The sequence below is a fragment of the Hyperolius riggenbachi genome, chromosome 4 (genome assembly GCF_040937935.1).
Source record: "Hyperolius riggenbachi isolate aHypRig1 chromosome 4, aHypRig1.pri, whole genome shotgun sequence".
Taxonomy (NCBI): domain Eukaryota; kingdom Metazoa; phylum Chordata; class Amphibia; order Anura; family Hyperoliidae; genus Hyperolius; species Hyperolius riggenbachi.
In genome coordinates, this window is record NC_090649.1 from 130,641,773 (window position 1) to 130,661,443 (window position 19,671).

Genomic DNA, 19,671 nt, shown 5'->3' on the forward strand with positions numbered 1-19,671 from the left:
GGAGGTTAAAATAACTTTTCAGCACTTTGCAATTGAAAAAGTACCAAAAAGCAGGTCAAAAAGGTGCGACAGTATCACCTAGGAGAAAAATGAGGAGAAAAAGTGAATTGCATATGGGCCAGTGTCCACATCCCAATGCACAACATGATGTCAAGATGCAACGCTGGTGCCAGATGTTTACACACATTGTTGTTTTCATAAACCCTTCTGAAGGAAGTGGCATGTTGCACTGTACAGACAGTAGGGATCCTGCCAGCCTATCTAGCTGGTCAGGTGCCCCCAGTCCCTGCTTGCACCAAGGAGGAGTATGGTGGGGAAAGATTCCTGGGTAGCGGCTTAGCTTCTGAGCTTTGGAGGAAGCTCACGGAGGTGGACAGAGGCAGGGGAGCGCACAATTGACAGGCTGCAGGTAAATAGAAGGCTAGTGACAAGGAGATTGTTGCTAGGCTGATGCCTAGGGGGGGGGGGGGGGTAGGGGGGGGGGCGCACAGCAGATCCCAGGGGAACTAGAGGCAGCAATACAGAGACACAGAGGCTTGTAATCATGCACAGAACATGCCTCTGTGTTCTCGTAAGATTTAAAATGCCTGCCTCAGGTTCTCTTTAAATTCTTTATGGTTAGCATTATGGTGATGGCGTTATAAGTGAAATTTCTACTGTCGATAGAATGTCATGTTAAACAGGGATTATGCAGCGAAGTGATGTAGGTTTTACTGTACTTCTCATGACTATTGGTATTATTCATTAAGGCAACGCCCGTGGGGTTATGAGTGGTTCAGCATTCCTACACTGGATTTATTTTTTTGATAAGCTTACCAAGCTTATTGAATTGATTACAACATGTAGTAGTACAGGCAGTAACCATAGTATTACATGCAGATACAGTCACAAGGATCAAAGTGTATATTTGGCTAGCTTTTTATTCTTCTTCCAAGGGTTTTTGTTTTGTTTTTTTCAATTGTCAGTCTTTAGTAAAAAAAAAAAAAACAGTTTGCTGAAATTAAGCCAATTGTATTTGTAGTTGTGTGATTGCAGTCTCACATAGGTGCTTGCAGTGAGAATTTAATTTATTTTTTTATAAACCAATGCTGTACGTTTTTCCTATATAGTCATTCAGTGGCTGAGCTTATATTTTTTTCATTGCTGAAGCTCTTTGATTAGCTGATGTCATGTAATTCACTTTTAAAGTGAACCCGAGATGAAAAAAAACTGAGATATACAATTGGATCTGGCCTCCTCCTTCTAGAAATGACGGTTTTAGATATCTGAGGGTTTTATTTTATGTATAACCATTTACAAAGTAAAATGGTCTCTGCTCAATTGCTTTGCATCGAGTCCCAGAGTGAAAAATACATGAACTATTGACCTCATCTACCCCTTTCAGTCAGAAGCTCAGTTATCTGCTGTCTACCCCTTTCATTCAGAAGCCCAGTTATCTGCTTAGGAAAGTGTTTTATAGTTTATCAGTGAGGGCGGCTGGGTCCCAACTGAAGAAAAACTGTCAGTTGCATAGCTGGATATTCACTGTTTCAGGCAGGAAAAAAAAAAGCACAGCACAACAACTTTGTGTTCTTGTCACTATATCTACACGTCTATCTCATCATGTCGCATGTCATCTCGGGTATACTTTAAAGTACCTGGTCAGGAGCCCTGACATTCAGACATTAGGCTTTTAGTGCTACAGGCTCCCATGGTCTCAGGAAGTTCAGTCTGTACCTGCAATTTTATTCTTACACTTGGTTATTTATAAAACCTGGATAATCCTTGGATATGACCTAATATGACCAAAGTGTTAGTATCAAATTTTGCCCACTAAATGGCAGACACCTTTTAAAGGGAACCCGAGGTGAGAGGGATATGAAAGCTGACATGTTTATTTCCTTTTAAATAACGCACACATGCTGGCTGTCCTGCTGATCCTCTGCCTCTAAAGGCTAGTACACACTAGCAATTTTGATTGGCCAATGACTGGTCAATTTTACCACCTCCATGTAGTATGAGGGCCAAACAGATTTTCAATTCTATGCAGATTATATAGGTAAATGGTCATACTACATGGAGGTGGTAAAATTGACCAATGATTGGCCTATCAAAATTGCTAGTGTGTACTAGGCTTAATAAGCCATAGACCCTGAACAAGCATGCAGATCAGATGCCTGACAAATCTGACAAGATTAGCTGCATGTTTGTTTCAGGTGTGTGATTTAGACACTACTGACAAGAAAGATCAGCAGGACTGCCAGGCAACTGGTATTGTTTAAAAGGAAATAAATATGGCAGCTTCCATCGGTCTCTCACCTCGAGTTCCTTTTAATGAAAACAGTCCAGGTTTGCTGGATCACATAGGCTATTCCCAGTCAAGATTGTTTAGTAGTAGACCAAATATGTTCAAAACTGATCAATTTTAAAATATGGGACCTTAAATTAGGAAGGTTTCTTCACTTGACTATACCACTGCTCCAACTGCATACTATCAAACTGAGGACTCTGTAGAATGGTAAGCAGCACAGTGGCATAATGGTTAGCGCTCTCGCCTTGCAGCGCTGGGTCCCCGGTTTGAATCCCAGCCAGGTCAACATCTGCAAGGAGTTTGTATGTTCTTCCTCGTTTCTGTGTGAATTTCCTCCGGGCACTCCGGGTTCCTCCCACATCCCAAAAACATACAGCTAAGTTAATTGGCTTCCCGCCTAAATTGTCCCTAGACCACGATGCATACACTACACAATATAGACATATGACTATGGTAGGGACTACATTGTGAGCTCCTCTGAGGGACAGTTAGTAACAAGACTATATACTCTGTACAGCGCTGCGGAAGTTGTTGGCCCTAGATAAATACTAAATAATAATAATAATGGTAAAAATATCAGTTTTAAGAGTAATTAAAACTGCTAGCTAAACCACACACCTGCAAAAATTATATGCAGTTATGTAAAAAGTATAATGATCTAAATTTATAATAATAATCTAAATATTGTGCCATAGATATAGGTAACAAAATGTAGCACTTAAAGGACACCGGAGGTGAAAATGTAAACTAATGAAATAAACAATTGTATCTATCCTCCTAAGAATGACTTTTTAAGGTATTCCAGTTTATTTTATATTTAAATCTACTTTTTAAATATTTACTGTTGTTTTTGCTCAATGACGCAGTCATTGAAGTATTCAATGCTAAAATCTATGAACTATTGACCCTCTATCTCTTTCCTGCTCTTAGAAGACATTTTCTGCTAGGAAAGTGTTTTATAGTTGTAATTTCTTATCAGTGAGGGTCACGCTGTAGTCTGACCCAGTCCTGACTCAGACAGGAACTGCCATTTACACACCTGATGTTTAACTCTTTCAGGCAGAGAAAGGAAAAAAAGGAACACAGCGTAGTTATTTATGTGCTAAGCACTTTACATGCACATGTTTCTCACCATGTCACATGTCACCTCAGGTATCCTTTAACCCATCCTCAAAGTACCTAGTCTCCGCTTATTGATACAGATTATATCGCCTTCGCCCACGAAGGCCCCTTCCCCGCTTGCGAACATTAAGGAACGCAAAAGCTGTCGCTAAGCATGGCTCTTGGGTTCCTATGTGATTCTTACTCATGCAATTGTGATTTCCTTTCATTACAATGAATGTAATTCACAATGCGTTTGTGGTAATTTTGTCAATCGCAAGGCATGGGTGGGGCCACGAGACAGTGCAGTCTATGTGCTTATGATGATTACATTGCGATACCGAAAACACGGCTGAAATTGCGCAAGTGGGGAGTGGGTCTAAAAAAAAAAATACTCCAGACTGTTGCAAGTTATGTTTTAAAATGAGGAAATATTGAAATTTACAAATTACAGTAGGGCATTTCTATGCATTTGGAGTGAAGCTGTAATGCAGTCTTCAACGTGATTGTAATTAAGCTACCTGTAGACATTTCCTTCCCTACATCATGGTAATTGACTGCTCAAATATTTGACAGATTTTGGTGATTTCAGAATTCTTTACACTGTTTTAACTTGCACTTACAAACACAGGTATTCCAATTGCTTAAATTGTTTATGTAAAAATAGGCAAGCTTGTGGAAATCACTGAGATGATACAGGTTTGCTTCAAACTGTAACCAATGCTTCTGCTCTGTGCCGCTTATTACACATGCAGGAAGATGGGAATTTTTAGGCAGTCTGTACTCCAGATTGCTTTAGTTTTTTGTTTTGTTTTTTGAAATGTTGCTATAAAGGTCACACAACCACTAATTCTCAAGCTGCAGAAAAACCTTTAGAGGCATTGTCAGCCAGAAAGTCAAATTCCATTTAAGTATTGCACTGTGTTCATTATGCAGCCTGGAACCTTACCCTGCACTGCAAGCACTCCATTCTAATCAGAATTTGTGCTGTAATAAATCGCATTTGTCAGTCTGGTACATTGCCAACAAGAAGGAAGATTTTCATTTCCCCTTCCACATTCCTGCTCCTCACTGATTGGCTGAGGGGCAGTTCAGTGTGGCACAGAGCTGAAATCTGATCTTGCTGTGTTCACATGTTAACGAAGCAAGTTAGCTAGAGCAGAATCTAGGAGTCAAAAAGTGGTAAGGGAGGAAATGACATCAGTATTGGCTTCAGTCAGAGGGAACCAAAATGGCTAACGCCAGGAACAGGTTTCTCTTTATTTACTATATAAAATTCACTGAAATCAAAACGTGGACAGTACAATACATCTGTTATATAAGTAGAAGAAGTATTTATCTACTTGTATATGTTTTTTTTTTCCCCTGGCATAGTATGGCTGACCCTGCTGATTTAACCTCAAGGGCGTATCATTAATAGTGTAATGGTATATATTCATGTGTCTGCATTTCTGTGTTGTCACAAAAAGCTTACAGGACATGTTAGCGGAAACTTTAAAAGCTGTAGCAGGCAATCAATCAGCCGCTAATATTTACTAGGCTCCATACTTTGTTTTACTGGAAATATACAGTACTGTTTTTATAGAATTTGGTGAGAACTTGTATCCAGTTATTGAAAATGCCCCTGATGATGTCATAGATTGCATTAACGCATTACTGCAAATTGATCAGAAGCAGTAACATGTTTATTTGCAGTTTGCATTTCATTTCAATGATATAACAAGCCTGACAAAGCATCAAGTAACTTGTAGCTAATGCAATTGTCCTTAGCCAGCAAGCCCATATCACTTGCTATCCAAGAAACCAGATCAATGATAGCATAACGTTCTAAAGCATTCTAATTATTATGCAGTTTCCTGCTAGGAAGGATGAATACGTGTATGTATGTATTTAACGTTACACCACATAAAGATAACTGTCGGTTCCTTTGTGCACTAGCTTTGTCCTTGTAAAAAACACATTTGTCACACTGTCCTGTCACTGGCACAGCTCTCCATGCAGCTGTGTGCCCTCGATTCAGTGATCAGCAGCAGGGAATTAGCTGGAAGCACACAGTTTATTCGGGTGTATTGGGTGGAAGATGCAGGGCCTTCCTCTGTGCAGTCTCTTTGCTTTGTCTGCGTTGGCATCGAGCATCTTTTTCTGTCACCATGCTTTCTTCTGGTAAGGAGCTGTGGAGGGGTCAGTACAGTACTTCCACAGTGTTTCATGGATGAGGCCAAGCTACTGGTATGCATGTGCTTGTGCGTGTCCTCATGGCATTCAAGTGTGCATTCCACACCTGTTTCTATCATACATATAAAGCTTGCATGAATGTCAAGTAACGTCATGTTTACCGTGTGGTTTACCTGCATCCATCTGTCGGGTATCTTTTTTTTTTTTTTTTTTTTTTTAATGTATGTTGGCCTCATGCGAGCATGTCTGTGTTGTCTAGCTACTATAGTGCACTCCACATTGTAACAAACAAACCCTTCTTCCCAAATGTGTCCAGTGTATCATTTTCATGTTGAACATCAGTGCTTGCTGGCTTAGTGTACATATAAATGTGCTTGACTGAGTATCTGAGCACAGCTGCTTCTCTTAAACCTATTATTTTACATGGAGTGTTGTCACTCCCCTGAGCAATTCTTAGTTGTACTAGTACATTGTCCTCTGGGCTGTGCCCTGCACACCCCCTCCTTTATCAAAGGGGTTCTAGTGCTTGATGTGTTTCAGTAAGGTGTCACAGAACAGTCTTTGGAGCCTTGTTACTGCCACCCCTCTCTTTTTCCTGTGTAAATTTCCTTTAGGGAAGCGTCGGCATGGTTATCGCAATGAGGATGGCGGAAGGGGTTATGGAAAGTAATGGGGGTAAAGTCTGTTACTCCCCCAGTCCAGTTTCACAGATTTGGAAGGTGTCACCCCTTTGCCCATTAGCACAAACCTCCACCTCCATTTTGTAAGATTGTCTCTGAGATGCTTGGGGTAACTCTGGAATGGGACGGCCAAAAGATTCCATGCAGATGCGGTATCCTCCTTCAGGCCGGCGTGCGAGGCATGGCGCAAAGCGATTGCCTTGAAGTATTTCACTTGGTATGTATGAAGTACGGCTCTGGCAGATTTCACCTGAGCCTTCCTGAGTAGCCGTTAAACAAACGATCAGCTCTAAATGACCTGAAGAGGATAACGTTTCACGTTGTAGTAAAGCTGCCAAAGGGCTTCCAGGAGAGAGACTGTGGCTGTATGTAAGAGGGAAGGAGAAGAAAGGACACTCCACATTGCCAGATTGATTGTCCAATGAGAAATCCACACCGATTTGTTGAATTTGGCCTTCACCTTTTTCTTGATAAAGGATTCCACCAACTCTCACCATGGTCAAGGGGCTGGGCCTTGTGTTGGCCACTTGAAACATTAAACATGGCTTTCCTTCAGGACTGCCCACCACTGCCAGCCTCGAGAAAAGGATTGATGGAGAACGGTTCTTTGGTCTTGCTATTTTGGCCACAAAAACACCTGTGAAAAACATTTTGGTACGAGTTAGCAAAGCAAGAGATGAGGGCCTGTAGTGTTGCCACATTATACATTCATTGCTTAAAGTAATTGTTTTGTTTAACCTAATCGACAACTGAATTTTTGAACAATTGAGAACTGAATGTACATGAAATCTAACCACTTCAGATCTTTTCATAAATACATACCGTATATTCCGGCGTATAAGACGACTGGGTGTATAAGACGACCCCCCCAACTTTTTCAGTTAAAATATAGAGTTTGTGATATACTCACCGTATAAGACTACCCCATTCCAACGTACACCACATTTAAAAAAAAACATATACCGGTGCTGTACTGTATGTGGTACCCAGTATATAACAGTATATAGTCAATTGACTGGTTGGATTGGTCAGCTCTCGCTTTCCCTAAGTGGATTGGTCAGCTCTCCTTGTCTACCTGTTTATCAGAGCAGTGTGGAAGAATAGATCGTGCTGTGCCCATAAAACATACCGCTTTCACCCATCTGGCCCACCCTTGTATCCTATTTACCTCCCTCTCTGCCTCTCAGATCTCACACATATGCGCCTGCGCCGCTTCACTACAGTCCTCAGCAGCGAGATCTGAGAGGCAGTAACAGGATAGGGTGTATCACCCGGCATCAATGATACCTGGCGTATAAGACGACACCCAACTTTTCAGAAGATTTTCAAGGGTTAAAAAGTAGTCTTATACGCAGGAATATACAGTACTTGTATCATATTAACCTGCATATTTCTGGCTAAAGACAGTGAAAAGTCTGGTCTTCCCTGGCACCAGCTTATCTTAGGAAAACAGTAGTCCAGCTACTGTATGCGTTTTGTCCTCGATCTAGCCAGGGCAAGTTTGAAGAACTTGTTAAGTGATCATAGAAATCGCCACCTTCGGTCTGACTGTAAAAACCTTTATGGGGGTGCCTATGCTCTTATTTATCTGGACTTCCTTAGAAACAAGTAAAATGTAGATTTAGAAACTTTTACCTGTGATAAAGGCCTCCAGCATAAGCCCAAGAAGCATTTGGACTGCAAGAAGAGCAATAGCACTTGGACAGTCTCCACTTGGGAACATGGTACCATATCCAATTGTGAGCTGTGTTTCCAGAGAAAATGAAAAGGCAGCAGTGAAACTAGTGATGTACTTAACACAAATAGTGTGGTTCTCTGGTGGGTCATCGTGGTCCAGCGCCAGATCTCCATTCATCTCCGCTAAGAGATACCAAAACACTGCAAACAGAAGCCAGTGAGCCAAGAAGGATGCAGAAAATGCCAGCATCATCCATCGCCAGCGCATATCCAGCAACAATCCCCATATATCACGCAGGTAAGAGAGGCCTTGGCCCTGAATCCCAACAGGTTTTATCGTACTATGTCCATCTTTAGTCACCAGTCTGTAAGAACAAGAGTTGAGCAGGGTACATCTTGGTGAACGACTGTTGGCATCCTCCTCCCGAATTGTGCTGACCTGCAGCACCACTGCAAGGAAAACATATGTCATGTATTAATGAGCAAAAGCACAATCCCGGGTGAACTATGGCTATGTAGATAGTATAGTTAAATCAGAAGTACACACTGCCAGATATTGTTTGTCTATATCTGAAAAACAATGGTGGACTTGATGGCCAAAGACAATAAGACGTTGAATTTCATAAGAATTAAAGAGCTGATATATTGATTTGTCCAAAAGCTGCCATTAAAATGTAGCTTCAGAGGTCTAATTACATTGTTTAAAAACATATCTGTTAAGTTTATCATTTATTATTATAAGGATCTTTTGAGTTCTTCATTCTTGGCTTGTATGCTCTCAAGATGCTGTGTAGCTGGGCTTTTTTTAGCCTGTGCCACCAGCCTGCTCAAATTATCATGAATTGCCAACATCGAGTGGCAATGGTTAAGGGCTCTGCCTCTGACACAGGAGACCGGGTTCAAATATTGCCTCCTCCTGTTCAGTAAGCCAGCAGCTATTCAGTAAGGAGTTCTTGGGTGAGACTCCCTAACGCTGCTACTGCCTACTGAGTGCGGTCTAGTGTCTGCCTCGCAAGCTTTGAGTCTGACAGGAGAAAAGCACTATACAAATACTGGAATTATCGTCTGATTACATAGGTGACACAGGCAGGTTTCTGATGAAATGTGAAATAATTATGCAGTGAATGGCAAATATTGTGTGTAGCCTTTGGCAAGCAAAGAAAATTGAATGCACGTGTATTTAAAATTGAGGCACAATCTGTTGTTACCCCTAGTGCTACAAGTATTGTAGGAATGGTTTCAACTTATTGAAAGCATACATACAGAAAGATCGCTCATATCTATGTTTATAGTTCGGTTTTTTTTCTCTCGTTAGCCAAAAGTCAAAACCTCATAAAAATATCCTGTCCAACTCAATTCCAGTCACCATTTATCTCTGTCAAGCCCAGAAGCTCTGATGTGATCACTGTATGCTTTATGCCGTGGCTACCCAATGCATTCATACCCCTACACACCTCCCTATAACTATTCACTTAGTAATGGCTTTCATCTTCTAATTTCAAGGACATATTACACAATTGTACAAAGAGTAAATGGCCTCTACATTTGCACCTTCAATGTAAACAAGATGGCGTATTCACTATTGATGCATAAAGCTCAGTGCTGAATGCTGCAAATATAGCTTTATAACTTTTGTTTAAAACTATGCATTTTGTCGACATTTCATTTTTTTTTCTTTTAATACTGTAAAATTGTACCAATTTGAAAAAAAAATGAATACCACTTCACCCCATTGGATCCTGGGATAGTGCTTGACCACGTCAGCAAAGCCCACGCAACATAAGATAAAGGAAAGTCTACACTTATCCGTCAATTCCTTTATTGATGGACGTATCCAATATAACATACCACAAGCATCATATAGCTTACATGTCACTATGTGATGCTTGTGGTAATTTGATATTGGGTGCGTCCATCAATAAAGAAATCAACGGATAAGTGCAGACTTTCCTTCTTTATCTTATTGTACCAATTTTAGACTTGTAATAATAAAACTAACATCATATCCCTAACATTTGTATAGCACTTTTCTCCTGTTGGACTCAAAGTGCTCTAGATGTAGCCACTAACGGCGCCCTCAAGGGGCCACCCTGTGGTGTTGGGAAGTCTTGCCCAAGGACTTTGTACTGTAGGTGAACTAGAAATGACATCTAAAATTGCTATGAGTAATGTTGGCACTTTACTGTTTAATTAATCACATTTATATCCATTCTGCAGAATTTAATATATGAGTATTTACTTGTGATTTGCTAAATCATCTGGCGTAGAGGCTCAATGTGTATTTATGTCAAACATCCAGTCGAGTGCATGAGAATTTCAAACTGATGAGAAACTTATGTGCACATGACCTGGTATTTGATGGAAGCACATGGTTCCTACACTGCTCAAGGGGTGCCATAGTGACATTTTTTCCATTTGTGTGTTGGGTCCAGTTCTAAACTATTGATTGTTTCTCAAGCTTTTTTTTTTTTTTTTTTTTTTTTTTTAATCCTGAGTATTAAGCATCTGAAATGTGAATTTGTTTAGAGGCCACCTAATGGTTTGAGTGTAACATACAGTAAAGTGCACAGTTTAGCCTTCTAATTTTGGGGACTATTTGACTGCTGCAGCAAAGCTACAGTAATTATTTTCTGTTCACATCAGTGGAGGTGGATCTACAAAAAAATCCTATTTGTAATATTCATAGGTTCTAGATGCATTTTTTTTTTTAATGCTGAGGGCACTAAACATTTTGCAAAGCAGATTCCTCCCACAGAACTCAGTATATCACAGTCAGAGTGGCTGCCAGTTTGCACCAGTGGCCTTTCATTCATGATTTAAATAACTTGCAGTTATGCTAATTGAGTGTGGGGCCTGTCCCTTCATAACATTAGTAACTTAAAAAAAACTCTGGGTTGAGCTCAGCAGCATGGTGCTGGTACTTGGTTTACTTACTTTTTAGTTGATCAGAGACTTGATGTTCCACGTGTTTCTCTTTCAATGAGAAACTGACATCCAATGGCTTCAGGACGGCGTGGTTGTACAGAAAGGCCTTCTGTCCTGCTTGTATCGTGCCCCACGTGACTTTCCGCAGCTCCTTGACCAATCTGAGTAAAACAGATCAATACACATCAAGTTCACATCGGAATGGCTCTGGGGCCCATTTCATGATGGGCATTTTATCACAATGGTCCCTTTACTGACACCCCCACCTCTCTTTAGGCAAAGGCACCTGAGCTCACTCTGGCTTTATTCCCTGAAGGCAAGCAGGGGCCTGTGCCTGCATAACCCCAGTGTTCTGAGCTGTTGCCAGACTGAGGGAGGGAGGGGGAGGAAAGAGTGTTTGTGTTATGATTTCACGCTCAGGGGTAAGCTGCTTTTGGATGCGCACATCATGATGCTCATGTGACATGCCCTGCTGCGGGAAAATATCCAGGCTTTGTTCGCTTTGGGATACGTTGGAGAGCAGGTAGGATTCACCTGGATGTGACTCCGGCTTTCCAGTCTCTCTCTTGGTTAGTGAGTATAGTTAGGAAAGTTTTCCACTGTTGGCCTGAGAAAGTGACATTCTTGTCACAGTGTGTGACTTCTATCAAGCTGTGCTAAAAAGAACCTTTCACTGCAATGACTGAATTGGTTTTAGCAGCAATTTAGCATAAGAGCTGTGTGCTATAATATAAAAGCAAATGCATAATAAAGCTCACTATAAAGGAAATTGTACTTGAAAATGTCATTCAACTACATACATTTCATGCATTTGTGTTATCTATCTTTTGTATTTGTCCATCTCATTTCCCTACATACTTGTATATTTCCCTTCAGCTATACAGTAACCGTGTCACTCTCCTGATACTCCAGTAGTTCCATACATGTAGTAATTTCCGCTTTTTTTAAAAGGAATTACGTGTTCTGAGTGTTTCTAATGTATTGATATGCAAGTCATGTTGTATGGCATTGTACACAAGCTGTTGATCTTCATAATGAGGTTACTGTTACCAGCTGAGCTCTATAGCCAAATATAAATATAGCTTCTTCACAACTTTAGCAAAACATGCTTGTTTGACACTGTGTAGTCTGTTGTGAGCTTTGTGAAGAATCATTGACTTGAAAAGCTATCTTTGCATATATCATGTATGTCTTATCAGCCGCTGGCCATTTTTTTTTAAAAGGAGACATCCTATGCAGGACAGGGGTTAAGCTGAGGATTTCCTGAGATTTACCAAGAGTTTTCAACTCAATCTTCGGGCTCACACACAGGCTCGATTCACTGGAAGCATCACATGGTCAGCATGTGTCGGCCATCAGGAGTGCATAAGTGTGTGGCACTGGCTGTTAGAGGCCAGCACTCGCTGGTACTGCTCTTAAGTAGCAGCAGCTCCTGGTCCTCTAAAGCTTCACAGTACTTTCATTGTCATGAAAGTTCTCCTGATAGACATTCAACTAAATTTTGCTGTGAGATGCAGCTGCTCTGCAAGCTTTGCCTGTGCAATGGGATTATATTTTCTCCGATCTCTGTGGTAAGTCACTACCCCTATGCTCGCTTGCCCAGAAAAAAAGGATAGAAAGCTTACCTGTTGAGGTTGTGTAGGCAATCCGTACTTGATATTTCTCTTGGGTAAGTCTTGTTTAGTTTCTTGTAGTTGGTTATTGGTTAAGTTGCTTTACGTGCATGATCATTCTTCCGTTTGCATCCTCTGATCTGCTGCCTGAGCTGCTCACATGTCTTTGCGAGACACCTTCTGAGTTGGGTCTTTAGTCCAGTTACTCATTCCCCGTTAGTCCATGGGGGGAGCCCTTGCTGGGTCTGGAGTCATAATCCACATTCCTGTGTTTATAAATCTGGGGGTAGGGCTTCTCTGCTGTGATATCTGATTGGTTGCTAGGCTGTTGGGGACATGCCAATGGAAGGGGTGGTATGTTGCAGCTCTGCCCTCCCAATGATTATTTTTGCACAGTAGGTACACTTATTTTCCATTAACAATCTCATTACTGACCACTTAGCAAAGGGGTTAATGGAGCAATAATTTTAACATGTTAAAACGTTTTCTGCTCGCAGCTTTCTTGTCTTTCTAATTAGAGGAGGAGGATGATCATAGCTGTGTTTTTTTTTCTGGCTTAGTATAAGCAGAGCAAATGTTTGAGGTATGCAAATGTATGAATATGTCATGGGTACATTTCATGTGTCTGCCTTGCAAAAGTTTACTGCAAGTACGTGAAACTTTTTAAAACCATTTTATATTTGGCAAGTGTAGTCTGTTGGTTTGAGTTAGTGTAGTAGGCTCTAGTTTGCGTTCCGAGTGACCTTGAGAAAGCATGGGTCATTGTCTGTATGCGGATCCTGCAGGGAGAATGTCAAAGCTCACAAGGAATGCATGCTGTGTCACACTCTATAAACTTCATGTATGAGACCAACTGTTTTCTGTGATGTTTGTGCGGTTACAAATCTTGCCTCTTAGCATGTCTTCTATGAACCATTGAAACTTTTAGTATGGATTGGCAGGTCTATTTTGGACACCCTCATAAGTGATTCTTATAGAAGGGGATGTGGGGGATGGGAAGGAGACTCTGCAGATGTGTTTTGTGCATTTTGGAGGCGGTGGGTACTTGTTTTCCACTGGACTTTGCTCGCCTCTGTCCAGCTAAGCGGATTGGGGAAAACAGAGCTTCATTGTTCTTGGAGGAGCAAAGCCGTCTTCAGGCCTGTGGTGCTGAATATTAAAGTAATGACCCAAATCCCACCCCCCTCAGTGCTTCTGTTCTGTCGATCTGCCCAAAGTTTGTCTCCTGCTGCCACTGGCACGTCAGTGCATGCCCAAACCAAACAGTGGAAGCAGAAGCTACGCAAGTCCCCCTTTCACAACTCTCAGCCAATGGACAGCTATAGAAGTAATCTGCTGGTTAACCCCTCCAGCTTTTAGCACCTTTATGCACCTGCGCCATTGCATGTTTGCTTCTGTTATTGTTAAGTTGAAGCCGATAATAATCCCATAGCAAATTTGTTTCTAACATTCCACCACAGGTGCTTTCCTCTGGGTGATATGTAGATTATCTGCATCTAGATCTTATAGTCCCACCCTCTGAATATCTAATTTACGGTAGCCACATGATTCCACCCCCCCTTCTCCTTTGTAGCTTTATTTCCTTTCTTCTTTGTGTCCAAGAATGTTGTGCCCAAGAACCTACTGCCATGAAAGTGTGTGTGTGTGTGTGTGTGTGTGTGTGTGTGTGTGTGTGTGTGTGCGCGCGCACACACAACAGCTTGGTATGTCAGATCTGAGCAGTGTTTGTAGTAAAGTCGTTTTTTTGTTTTAGTTGTTTCTTAAAACTTTGGCACAGATTTGGGTTCAGACGGTTTGACCCACGGATTTCCAGTTTTGGTATAGATGGCATTGGATGGTGCATTTGGCTTTAATGCATACATGGCATAGGCTGATAAGCAATTGAAATCCTAAAACTACAGTAATTGGCTTTCTTTGGCCATAATCACACATACATTTTACTTTACCTCTTAAAAAATTTTTTTTGCCAGTCTAGGACTCTTTCTCCAAAATCTTAACTATTTTGCTTCCCTGTTATATCTCTGGGAATCTTAGATCAAGATTTGCCTGCCACAAGTTAGATATGATGTTCAACGGGTTAATATTCTCACCTTCCAAGTTAATAGGTGCCCCAAAACTGGCCCTAGATTTTGACATTGTTGTTCTGTTGCAAGTCCTAATGAGGGGAGTTAAGCAGGCCATACACTGGCCCGATTTGCGCCCGTTTCGACAGCAGATTCGATCACTGGGATCGAATCTGCTGCCAATCGTTCACGCTACACGCCGAATTTCGATCCATTTCGTCCGATCCCGTCGATCGTGCCGTGCGGAAAATAACCGTCGATCGCCCGCGGGTAAAGAGCGCATCGCTAGCGGCGTTCGAGTGCCCGACGACCGACGCAATAGAGCCCGCATACATTACCTGCTCCGCCGGCGCAACTGCAGTCTCCCGGTCACCGCTGCTCCGTCTGCGCTCTGGTCTCCAGGTCCGGCATGCCTCACTTCTTCTAGCCCGGCAGGAAGTTTAAACAGTAGAGCGCCCTCTACTGTTTAAACTTCCTGCCGGGCTAGAAGAAGTGAGGCATGCCGGACCTGGAGACCAGAGCGCAGACAGAGCAGCGGTGACCGGGAGACTGCAGTCGCGCCGGCGGAGCAGGTAATGTATGCGGGCTGGGCGGGGGCAGCAGCAGCACCACCACCACAACAGATTGTGAACGGTTTCAGGCTGAAATCGGTTCACAATCTGTTTGCTGTAAAGGTAGCCATACGATCCCTCTCTGATCAGATTCGATCAGAGAGGGATCTATCTGTTGGTCGAATCTGATGGCAAATCGACCAGTGTATGGCCACCTTTAGTGTCTGTAAAGTGCTTTAAAGCACATAATTTGCATCCCACCCAGAAACTATCACAGTTGAGGTAAACCAGCAGAAGTTGCTTCTTGGACAAAACCTGGGGGTGATATGAGAATGTTTGCATCCATTTTAGAAAGATCTTCAATTGGGTAGTTTAAGCCTGCCCATCTAACTGCTTTCCACCTGTATAATGTACATAGTCTCAACTTTTTACATTTTATTCCATAGTATGAGTTTTCTCTTGAGTATCATACATCCTACGTAAAATAAATTACTGCATTATGGCAAACTTACTGCATTATGGTGCAAACCTTTTAAGGTGGGCTTTTGCCCTTTGGTGAAATACCAATAAATACTAAGTTGCCCATGACATCCATTGTTTAGGCTATTCTTTTTCTAAGCTGATTGAGCAACTGAATTGGATAACTCCATCTACTGCTAAAGTCAACACAGTCTTTCCAGATGTCTTACTCCATATTTCCTTTATTTGTACAAGCTTTATCAAAGCTTTTTATGTGCTTTCCAATTTCAGCAGGTAAGTCTCACCTGGGCTACTGGTCATAGATCTATCAGCAGTAAGCTTGTCTGGAGGAGGTACATTTTCAGCACTGCTGTACGTGTTGTAGTTAAGTAGTTGCTAATTAAAAGAATGGTTCTTTCTTGTACCAGATGCCGGGGGGGGGGCGGGGGGGGGGTGTCTTAGTTGAGAGCCAGGACAGCTTGGGGAAGAAAGTTCCTGTGTCTGGAAGTCCTAGTGGAGTTGGTCCTGAAGCGGTGCCCGATGGGAGTAGGTTGAAGTAGCAGTTGCCAGGGTGGGAGGGGTCATATGCGTTTCTGACTGCCCTGTAATGCCGTCTGGAGTAGTACAGGTGGTCTAGAGATGGGAGGGATGTCCCCAATGTTTTTTTTGCAGCTTTGATCACTTTCTGTAGCTTGTGCTTGTCTCTAGCGGAAGTGCCCACGTACCATGCAGTTATAGAGGAGTAAAGAATCAATTTAGATGGTGGTGGAGTAGAAGCAGAAACTGGTGCAGAAAGTGAAGACGGTTCTGCCGAGAGAGCCACTGTTCATTGTGCTAGTTCGGTAATGTGACCTGCAGAGTTTGCCAAGGTCAATGGGGACAACTGAAGATTGCATGATTTGTGTAAAATCCCAATCAGATTACACAGATGGGCTTATTTATTGCTAAACTGTTTTTTTCCTAACTGTGAATTGATTATAATTAAGAGATGTACAAAATATTTTTCCAAAATGACAGCTCCTTTAGTTTATTAAAGTGCATATTTAGAAATGTACAGAAATATGGTGCTTTTTTATACAGTTCAGCTGTTGAATAGAAGATCTTCCCTCTTCTCCAACAAAAGATCCTTGAAGTCTTGTGAGCAATGAGCATCTCAGCCATGAGGGCTTCAGTTTATGAACTTATGACAATCACACACGGTTAATACCAACACAACTGCTCGGATTATAAATGTAGTCAGCTGAGTTATGTAAATATACTTGAGATGCTTAAAGGCCCATCCCCAGGCAAAGACTGACATTCTTCAGCAGACACTGCTAAGATATAGGTGTGTGTGTATATAAAATATATTGATATGTCTCACATTTATATTGAATTTCAGGATAATATCTTAGTATACTTAAAGAGGAGCTGTCAGCCATACTATCTCAGGAAAAAAACACATCTATAAGTAGATACTTGCTCTACTTACAGATGTATTGCACTGTCCATGTTTTGATTTTAGTGATTTTTTTAAAAAAAAATTTACAGTACCAAAAAGAGAAAATCCTTCTTTGCATTTCCCATTTTAACTGTGGCTATTTTGAAGCCAATCCTGATGTAATTTCCTCCTTAAAGGTGGCCACACACCATACAATGAAAAGATCCAATTCTTCACCAATTTGATAATTACGATCGGTTGTCCCAAAGAATCGAGAGCTTTTCTTTGTTTTATGTTGGAAATTTCAGACCAACTTTATCAAGAATTGTTTGGTGTGTGATTGATTGCTAGTTACTTGAGTTACAGTTCCAATCCATTTTTACAGAGCTTTCAATTATTTTATTCATGGTGAGGGAAAAATTGAACATAGGTGTGTGGTACATTGGTCAGATTTTTGAATTGTTACAATCAGTCAGAAAACTTGATTGCTATTCTTGAATTGTACAGATATTTAAAAAATTGTATGGTGTGTGGGCCACCTTTAGTCTCAGTCCACACTTGTCCAGTTGCAAAACGGATCGGTTTCAAATGGATCAGTTTAAAAAAAAAAAAAGAAGCAACACTAATCAGTTGTCCTTTTGTAGTATGTTTCCAGTCTGTTTAAACATATGTTCTTTCTTCATGTTTTTCTATTGGATAAGAGATGATGTTGAGGGGAGGAGCAGGCAGTAGGCAATCCGGTTTTGCCTCTGTGTTGTGTGCATAAGTTCTCTGTGTAGAGGGAGATCAGTTTTTGTGTAGCCTTGCACTACTGCTCCGTGTATCCGGGGTCTGGGAAACACCTGCAAATGCGGACTCTCCGTTCAGTGTTTTCAAAACAGATCCAGCGGATCCATTTTTCAAAGCGTGTAAAGACTGTCGCTATTTTAAACAGGGCTGTGGAGTCGGAGCAATTTTGGGTACCTGGAGTCTGAGATGGGTTTTTTTGTACCGACTCCACAGCCCTGATTTTAAACATTGGTATCCATGGCTCCGGTTTTCATCCGGGCCAAAATGCACAGCCACGGATGCGTAAACAAGTGTGAAACCGACCCTAACTCTTCTCTGCCTGATTTGCCCGCCCATTACTATAGAAAGTGCATCGTCTCAGCATGAAAAATATTGGCCAATCAGAGAGGAACAGAGTTGTGGGAGGGGAAAACAGGAGGGAAAGAGGCTTTAGCCAATCAGACTGCATTCGTTTAAGTCTGTGATGAAGTAAAGACGCAAAAAAGCCTGCCCTGCAACTTCCTCTGTGCGGCAATGTACCAAATAAGTCGTGTAAACTGGGAGTGATCATTTATCAACAAGAAAAGCAATAGTGATTTTAACTTTTGGATTGCCTGATTAGCATACTTATTACTTGTTTATCAGATAAAATAAAGAATTGATTTTGGATTTTATGCCCAACAGTTACACTTATAACTCATTTGAGTAAATGCAAGTTGTGTTGGCATTGACAAACATGATTCTCATGAATTCATGTAGCCTCTGTAGCTGCTTTATTATTTAGTATTAATGTAGCACCGACCTCTTCCACAGTGCGGTACAGTGTATACGGTCTTGTTGCTATTTGTCCCGCAGAGGAGCTCACAAGCAGATACCTATCATGGTCATGTGTCCATCACAGTCTCGGCCCAAGTTTAGCGGGAACCCAATTAATGTATCTGTAGGTTTTTGAAATGTGGGAGGAAACCTGAGTGCCCGGAGGAAACCCACACAGATGCTGGGAGAACATACAAATTCTGTGCAGAAGGCTGGTATTCGAAGCAAGGACCCAGCGCTGCAAGGCGAGAGTGCTATATACTGCGCCCCCTACTGTCCAGCTGATTAGATGTTGACATTACCGGACTCGCAAAACCTTTGAGCAAGGCCCATTTTCCACTAGCTTGCCAGCACTTGTAGTGTTGCAAGCATGCATCTGGTAAAATTAAGGAAACCACTGACACAACTCATTTACAGTAATATTTTTATGGGTTATCAGTAAATGCTTTCTAGGATTTTGTGAATCCTGAAAATTAACGTTACTGCCTAACATTATTCTTGCTTTGTATCTATAGCTTTGTGACACTGCAGGTTTTAAGCTAGCCTTAGGCAGAAACCAATCTAACACTGGATGATCGGATACTACTTAATTCGTACCATATACGGCAGCCTAATGTGTTTTAGTTCTTTAATATTATTATAATTGCATAACTTCTATTTTCTAATTCATGCTTCAGTTATTTTCTAAAATTGCTTGGTATTGACATAGCAATCCGTTGCATACTCAACTTTGGGAATACAAACAAGCCAAACATTAACCCTAATTCCCTCATATTGTGTAGACCCCCTGTATTGTCCAAACAGTTAATTCTGCTCTGTTAAGGCATGGTTTTAAAGATACACTGAAGCGAGAATAAATCTCGCTTCAGAGCTTATATTTAGCAGGGGCATGTGTGCAAAATCCGCAACCAACTTGGTTGTATATTTTGCTGCTCTTGAGGCAGGGCTAACTGCTGCAGCCCTGCCTCTCAGCGCCCTCTATCAGCGGCCCATCGCCGCCTCTCCCCCGCCCCTCTCAGCGAAGAAAGACTGAGAGGGGCGGTGGAGAGGTGGAGATACACGCTGATAGACGCGCATGGAGGCAGGGCTACGGCCATTAGCCCTGCCTCACCAGGAAGAGATCCCCGGGACTC

General features: G+C 41.7%; 2 protein-coding genes across 12 annotated transcripts in view; one reads left to right on the plus strand and one right to left on the minus strand.

Moving 5' to 3' along the window:
• Window positions 1-19,671, plus strand: part of GIGYF2 (GRB10 interacting GYF protein 2) — a 237,301-nt gene that overhangs the window by 79,921 nt on the left and 137,709 nt on the right. The window lies entirely within an intron of this gene.
• Window positions 4,638-12,695, minus strand: KCNJ13 (potassium inwardly rectifying channel subfamily J member 13). The gene is made up of 4 exons (XM_068280687.1): window positions 12,474-12,695; window positions 10,858-11,009; window positions 7,882-8,373; window positions 4,638-6,883 (listed from the first exon to the last, which is right to left on the minus strand). Coding segments are annotated over exons 2-4 (1,125 nt in total). The 5' UTR covers window positions 10,859-11,009; window positions 12,474-12,695; the 3' UTR covers window positions 4,638-6,251.

What these genes read in the sequence shown, in the direction of transcription:
- KCNJ13 (XM_068280687.1), bottom strand. An exon ending in GCTGGAGGCCTTTATCACAG is followed by an intron (nt 6,884 to 7,881) that starts GTAAAAGTTTCT and finishes TGTTTTTCACAG; the next exon opens with GTGTTTTTGTGGCCAAAATA.